We start from the raw sequence: 19,644 nt of genomic DNA on the forward strand, positions 1-19,644 counted from the left end.
ACACTCTACCGAGTGCGCCACCGGGCCGGCCCCAGAAGGCTCTTTTTGGAGAAATGGAGCCACCACTGCTTTGGCAGCCCTACTGCTCCATTTTATATACGGGACTTGAGCATCCACAGATTTGGGTATCTGCGAGTGTCCTGGAACCAATTGCCCATGGATACCAAGGGACAACTTAGACACTATGTAAACCAGAAGAACGAGTTGCCCAGTTTCCCACAGCGGTCCATTCAGGGCACCTGGGCTCCTGCTGCAGGGGACAGCTGGGTGTCCGGAGGAGCAGCTGGGGCCAGTGGGGGAGGAGGCTCCTGGGGTAACCCCTGCTCTGTATCCACCAGTTTGGGGGGACAGGCCATGAATTGTTTCTGTCCCTGACACCCATTCTTTCTCTCTTCTTTCTGCTCCATTTTGCCCCTTCCCCCTGGGCTCAAACCTGGAACAGAAGCCAGGTTTCTCATTTTATCTTCTGTTTATTGGGAAACGGTCGTGCCCATCTCTGGACCAGCTCAGACAGCTTCCCCCCAGGCAGTGAGATGAGTTCCCATGGCTTGTCAGAATTAAAAATAGAGACCAGGGACAGAGTGAGAAATATAGGAGAGGGGACACAAAGAGAAAGACAGAGAGGGACAGAAAGAGGCAGCGAGAGAGACACCAGGTCCCCCATTCCCCATCCACCTGTCCGTTTATCAGGCTGATATCAGGTGACACATGGTACATTTTACATCATTCCCTGGCTCAAAATCATTATCCCCAAATCTATTTTCCCATGTTTGTCCCCCTGAGAGTTGAAGTGCTGAGTGGTCTGTGCGGCCACACCTTGAGGTCAGTGGGAGGGAGCCAATGTCACCCCACCAGCCCCTGCCACCCCGCGGATGTGCCCAGTGGACCCTCCAGGCTCTGTGTCTGCCCCACGATGCCCTGCACACCCTCCGCCTGTTGGCTTCTTTCCTGTCCTTCCAGGCTATGCCTTGTGCCCCTTCTCCTGGCAGCCCCCAGAGGGATGGACCCACCAGCATGGCCAGTAGGGTGTGCCTCTCTGTCCCACGAGGGCCCTCTGTGGTCTCGGTGCTTGTCCAGCTGCCACCAAGGCAGGGTGGCCTCGAAGGCTGGGACGACATGTCTCAGCACCCAGTAGGGTGTGCCTCTCTGTCCCACGAGGGCCCTCTGTGGTCTCGGTGCATGTCCAGCTGCCACCAAGGCAGGGTGGCCTCGAAGGCTGGGACGACATGTCTCAGCACCCAGCATGGCTGGCTGAAGGCAGTGACTGTTTGCTGAGTGTGGGAATGAATGAGTAAGAAAAATGAATGGATAAATGAACAGGGAGGGACTGAGTGACCCAAGAGCCAGAGCTGGACAGGAGCTTCCTGATCATCTCATCCATCCTTTTCATGGGTGAGACAACAGAGGTCCAGGGTGGGTCAGGAAGGGTGCCAGGGCTGCGGCCCCGATGGTGACCCTCCCTGAGCACTGCCCTGCATGACTCTACCCCTCATGCTCCATAGGGAATATATCCAGTGGCTTTAAGGGGCCAGGTGTTCTGGCTCAGGACTTTCCTTCCAGCCAGTCCTGGACTCCCAGGCTTCAGAAAAGCCCAGAGAAGCCAGCCCTGGCATGGCTAGGATCTCCATCAGGAACTTGGGCTGGGGGAGAATCCCTCCACACCGTGCCCAGCTGTCCACCAGCCCCTGAGGTTGGGCTCTGGGCCGAGCATGGGGCAGGTCCCAAGGAGGTGGCGTAAGTCTTTGTGGCCAGGCCATGTCTGTCATAGAAAGTGGTGCATGTGTCCTGTGGGGGGCTGTAGACCCTCAGTCCATGCTTATCCTTCTCTGTCCTGCTCTGTGCCCAGGAGGCTGACCTCCAGGGACCACACGCTCAGACCCCCCACCCTCTGGCTTCTGCTTAGGCGTGGCCAGCATGCGATCAGAGGGCAGGAGGACAGTGGAGGGCACTCATTCCCCCAGTCCCTGCAGTGGCCTCGTCCCTTTACCTGCAGCTCTGCTCCCAGCAGGCGGACCCTGCCCCTGGCTACTGTTTCCTGGCTCTGGAAACACCACTCCCTCCCTCCTGTCAGCCCTCAGGTCCAGGAGTGCCTGCGGCCCCATTACTGCCAGTCCTCAGCCACCTTCTCTCATTCATCCACCTAAATCCGCCCACACCTTTGTAAACATTCTCAATTGTGCTGTGAGACAACGTGCCATCTGTTTCCTGCTGGCCTGACCCATACAGGGCGTGGGTGATGGTTTGTGGAGTGCAGGGTCTTAGAGGACACTCAGTTTGACATAAGGGGAAACTGAGGCCCAGAGAGGGTAAATGACCCGTCGAGGGTCACCCAGCCCCAGGGTCAGGGCTCAGAACTGTTCTGAAAAGGCAATGGAGAGGCCCAGGCTTAACTTGGCAGAGGTTGGAGGTCTGTCTGTTCCCCTCCCTGTCTCTCCCAGCCTGGTCCCCCCATAGTCACTTGAGCATTTTCCCCACAGCAGGAGCCGGATGTGCCCGCTCCGGCTAGTAAGCCAGTTAGAGCTGTTTGCACCTCCCAGAGGCAGGCATCTGGGAACCCAGCCAGCATCCTCTCTCCCCGACCTCCTGCCCCAGAGGTGAGGCCCCTCTATGTGGCACGGGGTGTCTGCTGGCCTCCCCTCCATCCCTCACCCACGTCCCTCTGCTCTAGCTGCTCCCAACCTGCCCACCAGCAACACGTGGTTGCTTCTGCCCAGGCATCCTTCCAATGTGATGCTCACCTGGCACAGGTGTCCTGCTGCTGCTCTAAAGCCACACCACCCCAGGAAACCTCTGAAGCCTCCAACAGTCCCTCTCTCTGTACATGGCAGATTAGCTTTGGGGCTGGGGTCTGCTTGGGGCTGAGTCCACAGCTTCATACACAATTCCTGCCCCAGCATGGGCCGCCCCACCCAGAAGTGTGGACGGGGTGGGTGGGAAGTTTAGAGGCTGCACCTCCAGAGAGGAACCGGAGGAAGGGGTGGCAGATGGCTCTAAGCCCTCCAGCCAGGAGGAAAGGAAGCTGCAGAGAGGGGCCATGGGAGGGTGCTGGGGTGGGACAGACAACGAGTGCCGGGCATGCAGCCCCGGGGCCTCTGGGTAAAGGGGGCTGGCTGGGCATGGCAGGGTGAGCACCCCTCACAGACCCACAGTCTTCACAGCTTACAAGGCATGTTCACCTCGGTTTAGCCTCATTGTGGCCCAGGGGGCCCATGTTAACCATCCTCATTTTACAGATAGGGACGTTGTGGCTGGAAGGAGGCTGGTCCTGCTCCAGGTGACTTAGCTGGCTGGGGTCCCCGAGCCTCACCCCTGGTCCTGCATCCCCCTGAGGACCTCCCAAAGGAGCTGGGGGTGGGGGTGCAGGAAAAGCACCCAGGTGTACAATGTCACAGAAAGGCAGAGAGACGTTGGGGACATTTATTTCAAGCTTTGGGCTAAGGACACCCCTTCCCACCCTCATTTGGAAATAATCTCTCTTAGGGCTCCAAAAGCTTCAGGGAGTGCCACAGGCCAGGTTCTGCAGCCTGGACCAGGGAGGAGGCTGAGGAGCAGATGGGGCCCCCTGGAGCCTCTCAGGAGCCTCCTACGACTAGAGGATTGAAGGTGTGATGGGTGGTGTACCTTGTCACACTCACTGGCTCCCCAGGGTGTGAAATGGGAGTGCTCCTGCAGCTGTCCAAGCTTGGGTGGAGAGGAGAGAGGGAGAGAGAAAGGGTCTGATCAAGGTCCCACAGCCACTGCTCGAACCCATTGCATAGGGGAAATTGAGGCTCCACTGGCCAGGCAGAATTAACCAAAGGAAACCAGGCTATTCCTCTAAACCTTGAAAACCCAGCTTCTCCCTCCCTGCCCTGTGTCATCGCCCCATACCCCAGGATCCCTCTAAAACATTGTCTATCTGTCTCCCCTAATCAAAACTCGCAGCTGGCTCCCATGGGCCAGCAGGATGCAGCCCAGTTTCTCAGCTGGACACCCAGGCCCCCTGGGCTTCCCTGGCTGCCACAGTCCTCCTGCCCCAGAACCCCCCACACCTCCCCACCTCCCTGCTCCCCGCTTCCTGGATCTGCCTACTCTCCCTTTCAAATCCCACCAGGGGCCAGTTTTCCCCTTTCCTCTAGGAATTCTTGTGGGCACTTGCCCTCTGCCAGGCTGCAGCACCTGAGTTCTGTACGAAGTCTTAGCGCAACGCTCAGAGCTTGGCCTGGAAGCACCTCACCTCCCCATGGGGTGTCTGCTCCCTGGGTGGTCCACTGCCCACCCCCGCTTGCAATTCAGGCTGCTGCCACCAGGGGGAGGGGTGGTGTCAGAGTGGAAAGCTGGCAGGTCGTGGGCAGGAAAGAACAAGTGCGGGAGGGGTCAATGCACCTGCCCCTCCACCCTGTCAATACGTTGTCAGCCCTGCCTGGCCTTTGGGAAAAACAACTCCAGCCCGGGCAGCAAGGGGGAGCTGGACTGAGAGGCTGGGCCAGGGGCTGCTGCTGGGGAGACCAGAGGAAGGAGAAGGGGACAGAGCCCTCCCAGGGGGCGTGGAAGTCTCAGCCCTATCCACTTACCAGGTGTGTATGAGCAGAGCCAGGAGGGCAAAGAAGAGGACAGCCAGCAGGACCGACAAGATGGCGATGATGACCACGGTGCCTGCATTCTGGGGCCCTGGGGCAGCCCGGAACGCCCGGGCTGGGGGGTGTGATGGTGTCCACACAGGCAGGCAGGAAAAGAGATTTTATTTGACCTGAGATGGGGACCTTGGGCAGCCTCCAGATCAATCACCTTCCCCCCAAGGCCGGGGTGGGGGAGCAGGCTGGGGGAGGGGCTACTGCAGACAGCAAGATAGTAAGGGGCCGAGCCTGTGGCGCACTCGGGAGAGTGCGGTGCTGGGAGCACAGCAGCGCTCCCGCCGCGGGTTCAGATCCTATATAGGGATGACCGGTGCACTCACAGCGCTCACTGGCTGAGCGCGGTGCGGCTGGTCTCAAAAAAGGACAAAAAAATAAAAATAAAAAGATAGTAAGGGAGCCTCTGACCAGATGGCCTATTCCCCCTACCCCCACCCCCAGCCCTCAGGAGCCCCCGGGCCCCTCTGCCCCAGCTCTAGTGTTTGGCCTGCTTATCTGGCCCTATACCTTGCTGCAGATGGATCTCACTGGACCACTCTGTCTCAGCCACAGGTCCCCTGTCACTCATCACCAGGAACTTCACCCTGAACAGGAGACCCAGCATTGGAGATGGGGGTCCCCTGGCTCCAAAACCCTCAGGCCCTGGTACCTGTCAGTCTGTCCTCTTGACTCCCAGGGCCTGGAGAGAGCAACCTGGAGCAAGAGAAGGGCTAAAAAGCACAGCCTTGGAGCCAAACAGAAGGTTCGAATCTAGGTGTGACGTTTTCCAACTGAGTGACCTTGGGTGCATCCCTCATCCTCTCTGGGCCTCAGTGTCCTCATGTGAGAAATGTGCGTGGAATGGATTAGATCTCCCAGCACTGAATACAGGGGAATCAAGCACTTAGGGAGGGACACAGGGGCTGCGTCTTGTTCCCCACCCAGGGGGACACCCTGTCTGGATAAGGAGACTCCACCTACAGGGTCCAGATGGCACACTGGGCCTGGGACTTGAGTTGGGAGGGACCTCTGAGGTAATTCACCAAGGCTTCCCCAGCCCCTGCTCCCTGCCTGATCCTCCCATTGGCAGAACTAGAACAGGGGACCCAAGTGCCCTGCGTGGGACCTAGTGAACCCCCCAGGAAATGCCCCAGGCTCAGGTTTGGGCACAAGCAGGAGCATCCCCACCTCAGCTGGGGCCTGGCAAAGCCACTCACCTGTAGGGGCCCGAGCCCGGCAGGGGGTGGTTGCAGCCCCTTGTCAATGGGGAGCAGTGGGTATCGTTGCCAACGCGGAGGACACGGAGCTGGCTGCTGGCCTGGCCACCCGGGTAGCGTGCTCGGTTGGCCATCAGCGTGAGGTAGTAACCCCTCTGGAGGAAACTGGCAGGGGTGGGGATGTCCTCTATATTCTGGGGGTCAGTGAACTTCTGGGTGGCTGAGGGGTACCACAGGTCAGACAGTGGGGACTGCACAGTCAGGACTCCACCCGCATCCCACCAGACCTGACAGCCCCCCGGCCATGGGCCCCGCAGCATCTAACCCCCCTCCGACCTGCCGCTCCTCTCAGGCCCGCCTGCCCATTTCACCAAGGGAAAGCCAGCGCCTGGACCCAGCAGCACCCACCATTGCTGTGGGCCACCACCAGCCAGATGAGGTCCAAGTCGGAGATGTTGAGATGATTGAACGGGCCCCGGGGCTGCTCCAGCGTGAAGGTGGCCTGGGTGATCTTCCCTGCCAGGCTGGCACTTGAGAGCTGAGGCACATAGCTGATGCGCTCTGAGGTGGGTGACAGGGGAAGGCAGAGGGAAGAGGCTAAGCAGGGCAACCAAGCCCCCAACAGCACTGGTCTCCGCCAGCCCAGTCTGAGGGTGGAGACACAGATCTAATCGTCAAGTCAGGTATTAATCAGGAAGTCTCCCTGGCAACTCTGTACCCCATGGGGCATGGTGGGTGGCCTGGGTCCAGCCCCTTGCCCCTCTCTTGGGAGCCTACTATGTGTGGACACTGTCAAGGTGAGGCCCATCCGGCCCTGCCCTGCCCCACCAGTGTCACTAGGGTCTCCAAGAGACCAGCAGGGCCCAGGGAAGGGCAGGCAGATGGAGGCACATGAGGCCCCTCCACCAGCTGCAGGCACAGTTCTGGGCCTTGTTGGGGTGAGACTCGGATTTAGGGGCAGCCCAAACCCTAGGCTGAACTCTGCCCATGACATGAGCAGTGATCTTGATTTGAATCCCTACAGCTCCACCCACATGGTCCAGGTTGGTTTGCTTGATTGGAGGAATGAACGGCTTGGGAGGGGTGGGGGTCCACGGAACCCCCAGGCGCAGCCATGAAGCATCCAGAGGCAGCCGTGGGCTCTGGGGCCAAGGGCTGGCTCAGCGTCTAGGATTCCTCTCCTCCCTACCCAGTTCTTTGCCACCTCCAACCCTGGCCCTGAGGCATCTTCACCCCAGGACCTTGTCCCCCTCTCAGCAACTCACAGCCTCATCTGGGGAAGTGGGGAAACAAACAGCTCTGGTCCATATTCCAGAGGAGACTCAGGATTGGCAACATGGCCTGTGTCCAGCCTTGCTGCTCAGGGGGTTTAGACCCCCTAACTCCTCCCTGAGCCCCCCAAGACAGGAGCGAGACTGCAGTGCCCCTCTCCCGCAGTCCCACACACTGGGGAGGAGCAGAAACATGAGGGGGCTCTTATGCGCGTCTCCAGCAACCCCCCTTCCTATTCAGTTTGATGTGATTCACCTCCATTTGATTCAGCTCAACTTTAAAGGTGCAGACTAGAACCTCAGGGAGGGGGACAGGTGTCTGCTGTGTGACTGCTTTTGGTGGGCTGTCTCCCCTGACCCACCCAAGTCCCAGTCCCCAGCCATGGGTGAGGCTCAGGAGGCAGCTGGGGAGGTGGGCTCTGTCCTCCTGAGACCCAGTGGGCACTCTGCCCCAGCCCCCCAGCCCACTCACCCAGGCCCATCCTGGGCTGGACATGGGTCAGCAGCAGCAAGAGTGGCATCAGCAGCCAGGACCGTCCTCCACCAAGCCCCATGGCCAGGCCAAGCATCCTGCCGGCTGCCTGTCGTCCAGCTGCCTGTCTGCAGCGTCCACAGCCGCAGTGGCTCTGCCGTCTGTGCTGGGCTAGGGGGGAGCTGCTTCTGGCACCTCCCACTGCCCCTCCTGGGTGCCCCCTCCTCCCAAACAACTGGTCAGACAGGTTTGGGGGCAGAACCTGCAGGCCCCATGGATCTGGCATCACTAGGGAGAGCTGAAGAGAACAATTGGCTGCTACCGCCAAGACAAGCCCGGACACCCTTTCCCCACTCCAGGAGGGCCTGGCCAGGGAGGGGCCAAGGAAGGAGGAGGCTGCCCCGGGGTCCAGGCTACCCCAGTGGCAATCCTGCCATGCCCGCCCTGTGGCATCTCCTCAGCCAAGCAGTCTCCAACCTGGCAATGAAGGTCCCTCGCAGCCCCCTGTACAAAAGGGAGTTACTCTCACTTTCCAGATAAAGCAGAGAGGGAAGGAGTCTTGTCCGAGGTCCCCCAGGCAGGCAGCAGGGCAGAGCCGGGGATTAGGTCCCACCCAGATGCCAGCTCTGCGGCACTCCCTGTGTGGCCCCGCTGTCCCCCTGCAGCCTGGCCCGGGAGGGGTTCCTGGTCATTGCCCTCCCTCGTCTCTGTACCAGGAAAGGGCAGTCGCTCCTCAGAGACAGAAAGTTGCCATATGGGGCAGGTGGGTGGAGCACATGTGGCTGGCTTGAAGCTCTGCCCCTCAGCCCAGTCTGCACACCTGGCAGTGCCACCCTCTAAAAGTCAGATTATGCCAGGAGGCGTCTCTCCTGAAACCCCAGCAGACTGTCTCTGCCCATGGCCTCCGTTCCTGGGTGAGGAGGGGCTCCCCCTGATGGGGACATATCTCGGTTCCCTGGGGATGGAGAAGATGTCACATATTCACCCCAGCTCACAGAACAACTTCTGGAAGGAACTTCTGATATGAGCAGTTTAGGCCAGAAATCTCAAGCACATTGAGGTGGGAAAAGGTTGAGAATCACTGGCCACCAAATACTTAAAGTCCGAGGTCCTCCCAATCAGGCTGCCTCACTCCTTGCTGCTTCCCTCTGGGAGCAGGCAGTGCTCCCTGACACCTCTGAGCCTTTGCAAGTGCTGTTCTCCTGCCTGGAATCCCCTCCTCCCCGAGGAGAGAACTCCTGCTGCTACTGCAAAACCCAGTTCAGACAGCACCTCCTCTGTGAAGTCCTCCAGACACTCTTTCCAGCCTGTTTTCCCAACCCCCAAACAGAATCTCCCTCCTTTCTCAGTGCTGCCGTGGTGCTTTATACAGACTGGTGTCCTCCCCGCTGCTCAGGAATGACCGGGCAGCCACGTTCCATCCACCCTCTCTGGGTCCAGGCTGTGCTGGGGCAGTGGGAGGCTAACTGCCTCAGTCTTTTGGGACTGCTATAACAAAATCCCATAGACTGAGTGCCTAATAAACAACAGAAATTTATTTCTCATGGTGCTAGAGGCTGGGAAGTCCAAGATCAAGACTGATACACTTGGTGTCTGGTGAGGGCCCACTTTCTGGTTCATAGACAGTTCCTTCTGTGTCCTCACATGGTAGAGGGACAAGGGAGCTCTCTGGGGTCTCTTTTATAAGGACACTAATCCCATTCATGAGGGCTCCACCCTCATGACCTAATCACCTCCCTGAGTCTCCACATCTTAAAACTATTACCTTGGGGGTTAGGTTTCAACATAGGAATTTGGGGGGGACACCAACATACACACCACAGCACTGACCATTGTCATTATTATAGGTCCCAGGCACCCTGTGTCATCAAAGCCTGCAGTTAGCAGAGAGCAAGCCAGTGTGGTTTCCAGGCCCTGGGAAGAACTGCTGCTCACAGCAAGAATGGATCACAAGCGCCTCCAGCCTGGTTTCAATGTCACAGGACACATTAGGACCAAAGCTGGTTGTGCAGGTGCTCACAGAGTCCTGCCCCGTGGCAACAGTTCAGAATCCTCTTCTGGTTCTCCAGCACTCGTGGCCACAACAACCCACATCCCCAGCCAAGCCTGGGGCATGGTCTGGAGAGGAGAGAGACACCATCTTTCTCTCTGACCTGGCTTTGGCGACTCTTCACCGCCAAGGTTCTTGGAAGGTGGTCTGCACTTGCTTATCACCTGCTACGCATTCTGGCCTTGCGCCATGTGGCTCCCATCCCACAATGCCCTCAAGGTCACCAATGGCTCTGTGACTACCAAGTCCAGCAGACCCCTGCCCGCTCTTGCTAAGCACCAACAACCCCCTTTAGGGAGTAGATTTTATTTTTTTATTTATTATTATTATTTTTTAATTTCAAAACAGCTGTAAACATTCTCTGGTCAGTATAATACATTTACATGCTATCTGATGGCCACCCACATACGTAATTTTTCTTCCCCAAAATACTTGAACTGTGCCTATTGTGTATTACAGTAAACTTCAAAAAAATAAAATATTCCTATCAATACTACATAATTACCCAGTAGTTTTTTTGTGACCAACTCTTTACTTGGACATGCTAACAGAACGTTTCAGACTTTCCAAGTTTTAAAATGACAAAATTTTATCAGAGACTGACTCAGCCCCAAGGGGCCAAAACCCAGGCAAAGGCTTAGGGAAAGGCAGAAGAGATCTGGGCTGAAGGGAGGCTGAGCAGGGCGGGAGAGTTCTGGTGTGCTAGGAGGGAGCCTCAGCCAAAGGCCACCAAGCCAACCTCTGAAAACGTCCTGTTCTTTTGCAGCTCTGCTCCTTGGCTCAGCGCGCCGGGAGGGCCCTGGCTGCCTTTCCACGTGCAGCTAACTCTCAGCCTTCAGTCCTAGCCTGGGGTTGGCACTACTAGAAATCATCCCTCAGTTGGCCTTGGTGCCCACCCCTTCCAGCACTCCCTAGCACCTGGCAGCCTCCTCTGTCTTATACAGTAGTCCCCCCTTGTCCATGGAGGATGCATTCCAAGAGCCACCTGTGGACACTTGAAACCACGGATAGTACCAGACCCTCTATACACTTTCTTCCTATACACACACACCTATGATAAAGTTTAGTTTATAAATTAGTCACAGTAGGGGCCGGCCCGTGGCTCACTCGGGAGAGTGCGGTGCCGATAACACCAAGGCCACGGGTTCGGATCCCATATAGGGATGGCCGGTTCGCTCACTGGGTGAGTGTGGTGCTGACAACACCAAGCCAAGGGTTAAGATCCCCTTACCGGTCATCTTTTAAAAAAATAATAATAATAAAATAAATTAGTCACAGTAGGAGATTAACAACAATAACTAACAATGCGATGGAACAATTACAAAATAAATACTGTAATAAGATTTAGGTGAATGTGATCTCTCTCCCCCCTTTTTTTGGTGGCCGGCTGGCATGGGGATCCGAGCCCGTGACTTCAGTGTTCTCACATTGTGCTCTGAGCAACTGAGCTAACCAGCTAGCCCTCTCTCGCTTTTTCTTTCTCTCTCTCAAAATAACATGTTTGGACAGCAGCTGACCACGGTAACTGAAACTGTGGAAAGCGAGACCTTGGGTAAGGGAGGACTATTGGAATCATCGTAACATAGCCAACGTGTCGTCACAACAGTGCGCCCCTGCACACGTCTGCCATCCGTCCCCTCCTCCACTGGAAGCTCCATGAAGGCGGGAACTGGCCTTTACTGGGGACCTAGCATCTCACGCAGGACCCTCCACAAAGCAGGCACTTCAGCACATGGCAGTCACCCTGCTGGCTTTCACAGGCAGGTCATCCAGCAATCAGCACTGGTCACTGGACACAGAGGTCAGATGGGCAGAACTGTAAGCAGTTCTGTGGGCCTCTGAGAGAGCAGGACCTCCTGTGCCAGACACAGGCACAAGGTTAGAAGAGAGGAAGACATGGGTGCGTCCCACGGGAGCCCTGTCGGCAAGTCCAGGTCAGCCCGAGCCCTGGAAAGGCTTTCTTTATCTACCCAACTTTTTATTACAGAAACGTTTGTACCTATAGAAAAGGAGAAAGAACAGGACATTGAACACTATATATACAGGCCCCATCAGATTCAGCAATTTGACACTTTGTTATATCTGCTCTCTATCCTCTCTTCTCACATGTATAACGTTATTACATATATAATGTTACACTCTCCGTATATCTATAGATGTGTGTGTATGTGCACACACACATATAGGTAATATACTTTTTCTTCCTCTCTCCCTTTTGAAAGGCAGCTGAAAGCAGCCTTAGGACGTGAGAACAGCTTGCTTCTCCTTTTTGAAAGCACGTTCCTGCTCATCGACTCATCATCCCAGGCTCCCAGAGGTGGGTGGGGCAGGCATCGTGATTAATCTCATCATACAGATGAGAAAACTGGGCCTCAGCAGGGAGAGGAGCTTCCTGTGGCCCCACAGAAGGTCCGTGGCAGAGCTGGGACTCGAGCCCAGGCCTCCTGATACCCACGCAGGACCCTCTCCCTTTTCCGTTTTTTGATCTGAGTTAATTTGGCGTGCATGGGAGCCAATGATTGATTGAACTCCTCAGTCATGGTACCCTTCATTACTGCACTGCAGGAGGCCCTGCTTTTGTTTATTTCTTCTCTTTGTCCCCATCTCCATCCCACCCCTCCCCCACCAAGCAGTTTGTTATATGTCCTTGTATCAGTTACCTATGGCTGCATAACAAATCACCCCAGAACCGGCAGCTAAAAATAATAAACATCTGTAATCTCAGCATTTCTGAGGGTCAGGAATCTGGGGGCAGTTTCTGGGTGATTCTGGCTCAGCGTCTCTCATGAGGTCACAGTCAAAGAGTCAGCTGGTGCAGCCATCATCCAAAGGCTCAGCTGGGGCTGGAGGAGCCATTTCTAAGATGACTCATGCACATGGCTCCTGGCAGGAGGTCTCAGTCCTTCTCCACATGGACCTCTCCACAGGGCTGTCTGAGTGTCCACATGACCTGGCAGCTGGCTTCCCTCAGAGCTTGTGATCCAAAAGACAAAGCAGCAGGAGCCACATGTGTTTTATGACCCAGCCTCAGAAGTGACCTACCATCATTTCTCCTGAGTTCTATTGGTCACACAGACCACACCCCCTGGGACAATGTGGGCGGGGCCTGTACAAGGGTGTGAACACCAGGCATTGAGGATCGGTGGGATCATCTCAGAGGCTGGATGCTGCAGCCCTGGAATATGTGTGTTGTCTCAAAACAGGCAAGATTATTTTGGCTGTCTTTAATTTAAATGGTTTTGTGCTACAGGCTTCGTTCTGTTTCCTACTTTTTTCACTAAACACCATTTAAGCTTCATCATATGTACAATGAATCAGTTGCTTCTCTTTACTGCATAAAATTCCATAGCGAACAACACCCACATGTTACATACTATCTCGGAGTCCTCAGGACCACAGGCAGCCCTGCAGGGAGCCCCCTCATGAATACGGACTTGTAGGAAGATTTCTCTGGGACTTTTACCCAGGAGCAAGATAGCTAAGTGACAGGGAATCCGCGCACACAGTCTCACTAAATACCGCCAGCCTGGTTTCTAGCGCGGCAGTATAAGGTTGCATCTCCAGCCGCAGCACACAAGAGTTCTTTTTTCTCCCATTCTCCTCAATCCTTATAATTCAACTTTCTAATTTCTACCAATCTGATGGAAACAAAGCAGTGTCACATTTTTAATTTGCATTTCTCAGCTTACTAGCGAGATTAAACAACTCATCAGGTATGTGCCAAGCATTTGAGTTTATACTTCCGTGACTTTTCTGCTCATAACTCTTTTGAAATGGAATTTTGGGTCTTTTTCTTGTTCATTTACAGGAGTTCCCAGAGGCAGATTTACTGGGAAGCCAATGAAGCTTAAACTTCAGGACCCCTTACCTGCCTGGCATAGGAACAGACCAGTGGAAGAGAAGAGAGTATTAGAAATAGGCCTGTTTGCATAAGACAGCTTGATATGTAAAAGTGGTCCCGCAAAACAGTGGGGGGAGAACAGATTGTTTAGTTAAAAATATCAAGTGGAGGGCCGGCCCGTGGCTCACTTGGGAGAGTGCGGTGCTGATAACACCAAGGCCACGGGTTCGGATCCCATATAGGGATGGCCGGTTCGCTCACTGGCTGAGCGTGGTGCTGACAACACCAAGTCAAGGGTTAAGATGCCCTTACCGGTCATCTTTAAAAAGAAAGAAAGAAAATATCAAGTGGAATCCCTACCTTGAACCTGGAGGAGCCCTACCGTACCATTCTCTGGTCAAACCCCCTCCTTTTCTTAGAGGACTGCCCACATTTATAGGTTTCAGGTCCCACAAAACCTAGGTCTCTCACTGCGGGTTATATAATAGATATAAATATAAATATAAATTCTAGGTATACTGTATTCTGGGTAATAGAATCTAGGTCAACTTGAGACAATGCAATTCTGTCTGTTAATATTATCCATGGCATTCTTTTTTTGAAGTTAGTCAAGCTGTCAATTTTTTACCTTAATAGTTTGTGCTTTACATTTTTTGTTTAAGAATTCAATCCCACTTCCAAATCACAAATACATTATTCTGCATTTTCTTCTATCAGTCTTACCATTTTACTTTTCAATCTTTAATCCACTTGGAGTCCACCTTTGTGTATAGTGTAAGGTAGGGAAACTTGTGCATTTGTTATATAGTGTCTAGATTAACTCTAGACACTCTATAATTTTTGATGCTTAAGTGAATATCTTTTCTAAAAAATATATTATATTTATTAGGGTTTTTTTGTTTTGTTTTGGGTTTTTTTTTTGTTGTTGTTGTTGTTGTTTTTTCTTTTTTTGCGGCTGGCCGGTAAGGGGATCTGAACCCTTGACCTTGGTATTACAATACCACGCTCTAACTAACTGAGCCAACCAGCCAGCCCTAAATTTATTAGTTGGCATTGCTCATGGGAGAAATTTGCTGGACTCTTCCCCAACATCCCACAGCTCACGCAACTGGCTGAGCTCTTGGACAGGGTCAAGGTGCCCACCCCCAGAGGGGTTTTTACCTCCAGCAGAGGCAGGACCTTCAGAGGAGCCAAGCTGGTAAGAAAACACCTGCTTTATAAAGTTAAACACAAAAGTCCCCAAGGCTGAGCAGACATTGGATCCCGAAAGAACACCTTTTTTGGGGAGGCAGGGGTGGGTGGTCAAGTGTGGAGATGTGCTGGAGCCGCCAGGACCAGCTCACAAGAGCCCACAGTGACATCTCCCAGCTCTGTGCTAGTGACATCAAGCTGGGAGCCTGAAATTGGGCACGGGGGATGATTTCACCTCGGAAGTCAGCAAACGATACAAATCAGGGCTCCATAGTCTATTCCCCAGGACTTACCTTGTTTGTACCTTGGGTGACTCATGAGGCAGGGTGAGGCTCCCAGTGGCCTTCTCACACAGGGAAACCACGTAAAGTCTCCCAAAGGCCCACCCCACTCCAGGTCACCAAACAAGGCCGCAGCTCCATGACAACCCTCACACCCATTCTCTGAGGAGGCACACAGGAAAAGCTGGGGACCTCCAAGGGGAGTGAGTCTTCACCCCCACAGAGAGAGGCCCCAGATTTGGGGCCCAGGACTTTGTCTGGGCAGAGAGGGCATGTGCAAGTGACCTAGTCCCTCCTCCTCCAGCAGCTCGGCTCAGCCTCTCTCCAGGCCCTGATGGGGCTATGTCTGTGCTAACATCAAGGGGAAAGACCCCACTCTGGCCCTAACCCATTCTACTACATGGTGGCCCAGCCCCTCATGCTTTGCTTGTACACCTCTCACAACAAGCAGCTTGCACCTCCAAAGTCTAGTTCAAGCATCATGGACCTGCACCCATAAGCCAGAAAGCTCTTTCTTTTAGTGGGGAATGCTTCCTTCCAGTGAAATCTCACATCATTTATTGAGGATCAGCTATGCACCAGACCCTTGTGGGCATGGGCTATGTGCAGACAGCTCTATGGGGGGAACATGGGCATTGGGAAAAGGGCATGGACTTTAATCCATTTACTCCTTCAGCAGATACTCAGAGCCCCTGCTCTGAGCCAGGCACTGTGGTGCCTCAGGGAACAAAAACCAAGTCCTGCCCTAAGGGAGGTGACATCCTGGGTGGGAGGTACACAGATTAAATAAATAAATACAGGTAAAATGAAATGACAGGTGGTGAAACAGGCTGCAAGGAAACAAAAGCAGGGTTAGAAGGTGAGAGTTATGGCAGGTGGGGGCTGAGGCAGAAACTGTGGAACACTGACAAGGTGACATATGAACGGAGCCCGAAAGGATCAGGAGAGAGAGAACCATGGGACCACCTGAGAAAGTACTCCAGCAGCAGAGGGCTCAGCAGGTGCAAAGGCCCTGGTTCTGTTGTTTGTTACTACATAACAAATGCCCCCCAAATTCTGAGGCTTAAAACGACAGCATTTTATCATCTCTCATGATGCTGGAGGTCGGCTGGGCTCAGCAGGGAGGTTCTTCAGCTCTGTATGGCATCAGCTGGGGGTGCTCATGCAGCTATGTCCAGCTGAGAGCTGGGATTCCCTCAAATGTTTGGGATGCCTGGATTACTGTGCCCCCTCTCCCCCCACCATGAGATCTTGCATCACATAGTGGTCCAGCCTCAGCTTTCTTATATGGCAGTGAGATCCCAAGAGGGCAAAAATGGAAGTTGGCAGGCTTCTAAGGGCTAGGCCTAAAAGTTCTATGGCATCACTGCTGCTGCATGTGATAGCCAGAGCAAGCCACGGGCCAGCCCAGGAACAGAGGGATGCCACTCCTGATGGGGGGCTGCATGCACACAGGGATGGGTGGAACTGCCAGAGCCTATCCTTGGAACAAGCCACCATGGGCCCTGAGGAGGGAGCATTCTAGAGGTGGTGGATTTGGCTCAGGATTAATTAGGGAGCATGAAAAGGGGCAGGACATGAGGGCAGTGAGGTCAAGGGGCAGTGCAGATGGTGTGGGGCCATGAGAGTTATTGTCAGGGCTGTGGCCTTGACAATGAAGGAGATGGGAGTCACTGCAGGGTAGAGCAGAGGGAAGGCACAGCCTGTCGTGGGATTTAACAGGCTGTCCTCGTTGCTGCAGGGAGTGTAGGAGTCTCCCAGGACTGCCAGAGCAGATGACCACAAACTGGGTGGCTTGAAACAACAAAAATACATGGCTCTGGAGAGAAAAGGGGCAGGACATGAGGGCAGTGAGGTCAAGGGGCAGTGCAGATGGTGTGGGGCCATGCGAGTTATTGTCAGGGCTGTGGCCTTGACAATGAAGGAGATGGGAGTCACTGCAGGGTAGAGCAGAGGGAAGGCACAGCCTGTCGTGGGATTTAACGGGCTGTCCTGGTTGCTGCAGGGAGTGTAGGAGTCTCCCAGGGCTGCCAGAGCAGATGACCACAAACTGGGTGGCTTGAAACAACAAAAATACATGGCTCTGGAGGCTGCAAGTCTGAAATTAGGTGTCAGCAGGGTCACACTCCCTCCAAAGGCTCTAGGGAAAGATGCTTCTTGCCTCTTCTAGTTTCCAGTAGCTGCCGGCCACTCTTGGCATGCCATGCATCACCACACTTTCTGCGTCTGCCTTCCCATGGTGTTCTCTCTGCATGTCTGTCTCTGTGGCCAAATTTCTCTTTTCTTATAAGGACACCAGTCATACTGGGTTTAGGGTTCACCCTTATCCAATACAATCTCCTCTTAATGGCAAGGACACTATTTCCAAGTAAGGTCAGGGGGACACAACTTAAGGCAAGAGCTTTTGGGGTGCCCAGTGAGGAGGCTAATGCAGTTGCCCAAGTGAGAGACAGGAGTGGTGGCAGCAAGGACCCTGTCTGAATTCATTTTCCATCCTAGGGTTGGTCAGAAGTCCTCATTTGGAAGAAGGGCTCCAAGGTGTGAAGGTTTTCTGAAGTTCTGAGGCCCTCTGCACTGAGGCCTAAGCTGGTTACAGCAGTGCTGTCAAGGGACAGAGGGTGGAGTCCAAGTCCTGCCAGGCACCCCAGCAGCCCTGCCCCTAACCCTGGGAGCAGCTGGGTGGCATGTTCATGGGAGATACTGTCCACCAAGGCCCGACTCACACCCACCTCTCTGCTCTGCCCAGGGCTCCCCACTCCCTGCCGCTCACTCCCCCCAGCCATGGAAGGTCTTCCTAAACCCAGTCTGCCCCACCTCACTGGGACATCCTCTGCATTACCCAGCTCCTCGGGGTGGCGTTCATGCCTTGCTCCTACCTCACCCTCCTGAACCCCCCATTGCACACCCCCCTGACCCCAGCCAGCTGAGCCCCTCAACAAACCTGCTGTGATTCCTGATTCTCTTCCTTCTTTTTCTGCACCCTATACAAAGGCTCCAGCTCACATGACACCTTCTCCAAAAAGTCCCCCTTATGCCCTCAGCACCCAGGCTGGGCCAGGTGTCTCCCCTGGGCTCACACCACTGCCTGTGTTGCCCCATCCCTTCTCCCCTGCACTGTACTTTTTATGCCGTATCCCGTCTGAGTCCCCAGCTCTGCCCGGCAGAGGGCCCCATGCAGAAGAGGCCCCCAGACACCTGTGACCTGACCCTGCTCTCAGCTCTCCACCCCTCCTGCCCAGCCTGTCCTCCCCAGCCTCCAGCCCTACGCCCCCGGCCCTGAGGGCTCTCCCACTGCCCCGGCACCGCGGATTCAGGGCTGGAACACGGATAGAGCTCCAGGCTCAGGTGTTGGGAGGGCAAAGGCTGGAGCAGGGGAGGGAGAGGCTGGGATGATTAATGGGACATTCCTCTCTGTCCCTCAGGGGGAAGCCAGGGAGAAGAATGGTTGTCAAGGGCAACGCATTCTTTCCCGTGGATAACTCTGGCTGTGTCACTGGAAGGGAGTGGGGTTTCAGGGAGGCTGGGACTGGAGTGGGAGCCGAAAGGGAGCCTAGAGATCTAGGTCGAACAGTCATTTTACAGAGGGAGCCAGGCAGGGCTGCCTAGGGGGCTCACACAGCAAATGAGGCACAAGGCAGGGACCCTGCGCTCCTGACTCACTCCCTGGGCTCTGTTGTCCCCAGGAGTTAGGGACGGACGTCCAGGCTGGGACCAGTAAGGGGGATGGAGGTGAGGGGCAGGGCTGGGCATGGCTTCCAGCTTCTCCAGCTACCAGGGAGGGAGAAGGCAGCCCAGAGGCGAGGCCAGGGGCCAGGGCCAGAGACAGCCAGGCCCTGGCCTGCTGTCCCTGTTCATCCTGAAGGCCTCAGCCCGCTCTGTGCTGCCTCCAAGTCCTTGCATGCGCGGTGCCCCCCGCCGGGAAAGCCCTCACCATCTCATTTGCTGTCTCCTTTGCCTGTTGGCTCTCCATTCAACGTGGTCTCCATCACTGATGCCGCACCGGGCAGTCCACCTCTGTGGACACCGTAATAGAGGGTGTATTAGAACGCCACTGATGGAGAGGCTGCACGTTCCAGCTGAGGAGTCGCAGGTCTGGTTTCTCCTGAGCCTCTGTCCCTGCCTCGGCTTGTGGAATGGCCACCCTCTTGCTGCCTCTTCACGTGGTCTTTCCTCTTTGCATGCATGTGCCTGGTGTCCTCGTGTCCTAATCTCTTCTTATAAGGACACCAATCGGATTGGATTAGGGCCCACCCTGATGGCCTCGTTTTAATTTAATCACCTCTTTAAAGTCCCTGCCTCCAAATAAAGTCAGATTCTGAGGTGCTAGGGATTAGGGCTTCAACATATGGATTTGAGAGAACACAACTCAGTCTGTGACAGTGGGTAAGCCACCCCCATGCTCAGGACACTCTCTAAGGACAGGGACCAGATCTGAGCCTCTGCTTGGCCCATGGGGTCTTGGGCTGGGTCCAGGCCTGTTGTCCTGCCCTGCCCTGCAGTGGGTGCTGCAGGGGAGAGGCTGGGGTGGGCAGGCTGCACAGGCAGCAGTGGGGTGTGCCGCTCTGCTCCTGTTTCCTGTGGCCCCTCCAAAGAAGGTGGTGCTGCCCTGCCCTCTGCCACAGGCTGGCAGGGATAGGAGGGACTCCAGGGAGGTGGTGGACTCGGGGGACAGGAGCTGGATCTGCCCACTCTGAGCTCCAGCTATGTCCCCCCATGGACAGTGGGGAGC

At 55.1% G+C, this 19,644-nt stretch overlaps 1 protein-coding gene across 1 annotated transcript; it reads right to left on the reverse strand.

Moving 5' to 3' along the window:
• Positions 1-3,412: 3,412 nt before the first annotated feature.
• On the reverse strand, positions 3,413-7,649 carry LOC103610505 (uroplakin-3b-like protein). Its single transcript, XM_008594662.1, has 6 exons — positions 7,553-7,649; positions 6,218-6,370; positions 5,810-6,029; positions 5,121-5,197; positions 4,554-4,674; positions 3,413-3,681 (listed from the first exon to the last, which is right to left on the reverse strand). The coding sequence occupies exons 1-6, from the start codon at positions 7,647-7,649 to the stop codon at positions 3,573-3,575; spliced, it is 777 nt and encodes a 258-aa protein (XP_008592884.1). The 3' UTR covers positions 3,413-3,572.
• Between the last annotated feature and the right edge of the window lie 11,995 nt (positions 7,650-19,644).

Source organism: Galeopterus variegatus, unplaced genomic scaffold (assembly GCF_000696425.1).
Source record: "Galeopterus variegatus unplaced genomic scaffold, G_variegatus-3.0.2 Scaffold164, whole genome shotgun sequence".
In the NCBI taxonomy this organism is placed as follows: Eukaryota; Metazoa; Chordata; class Mammalia; order Dermoptera; family Cynocephalidae; genus Galeopterus; species Galeopterus variegatus.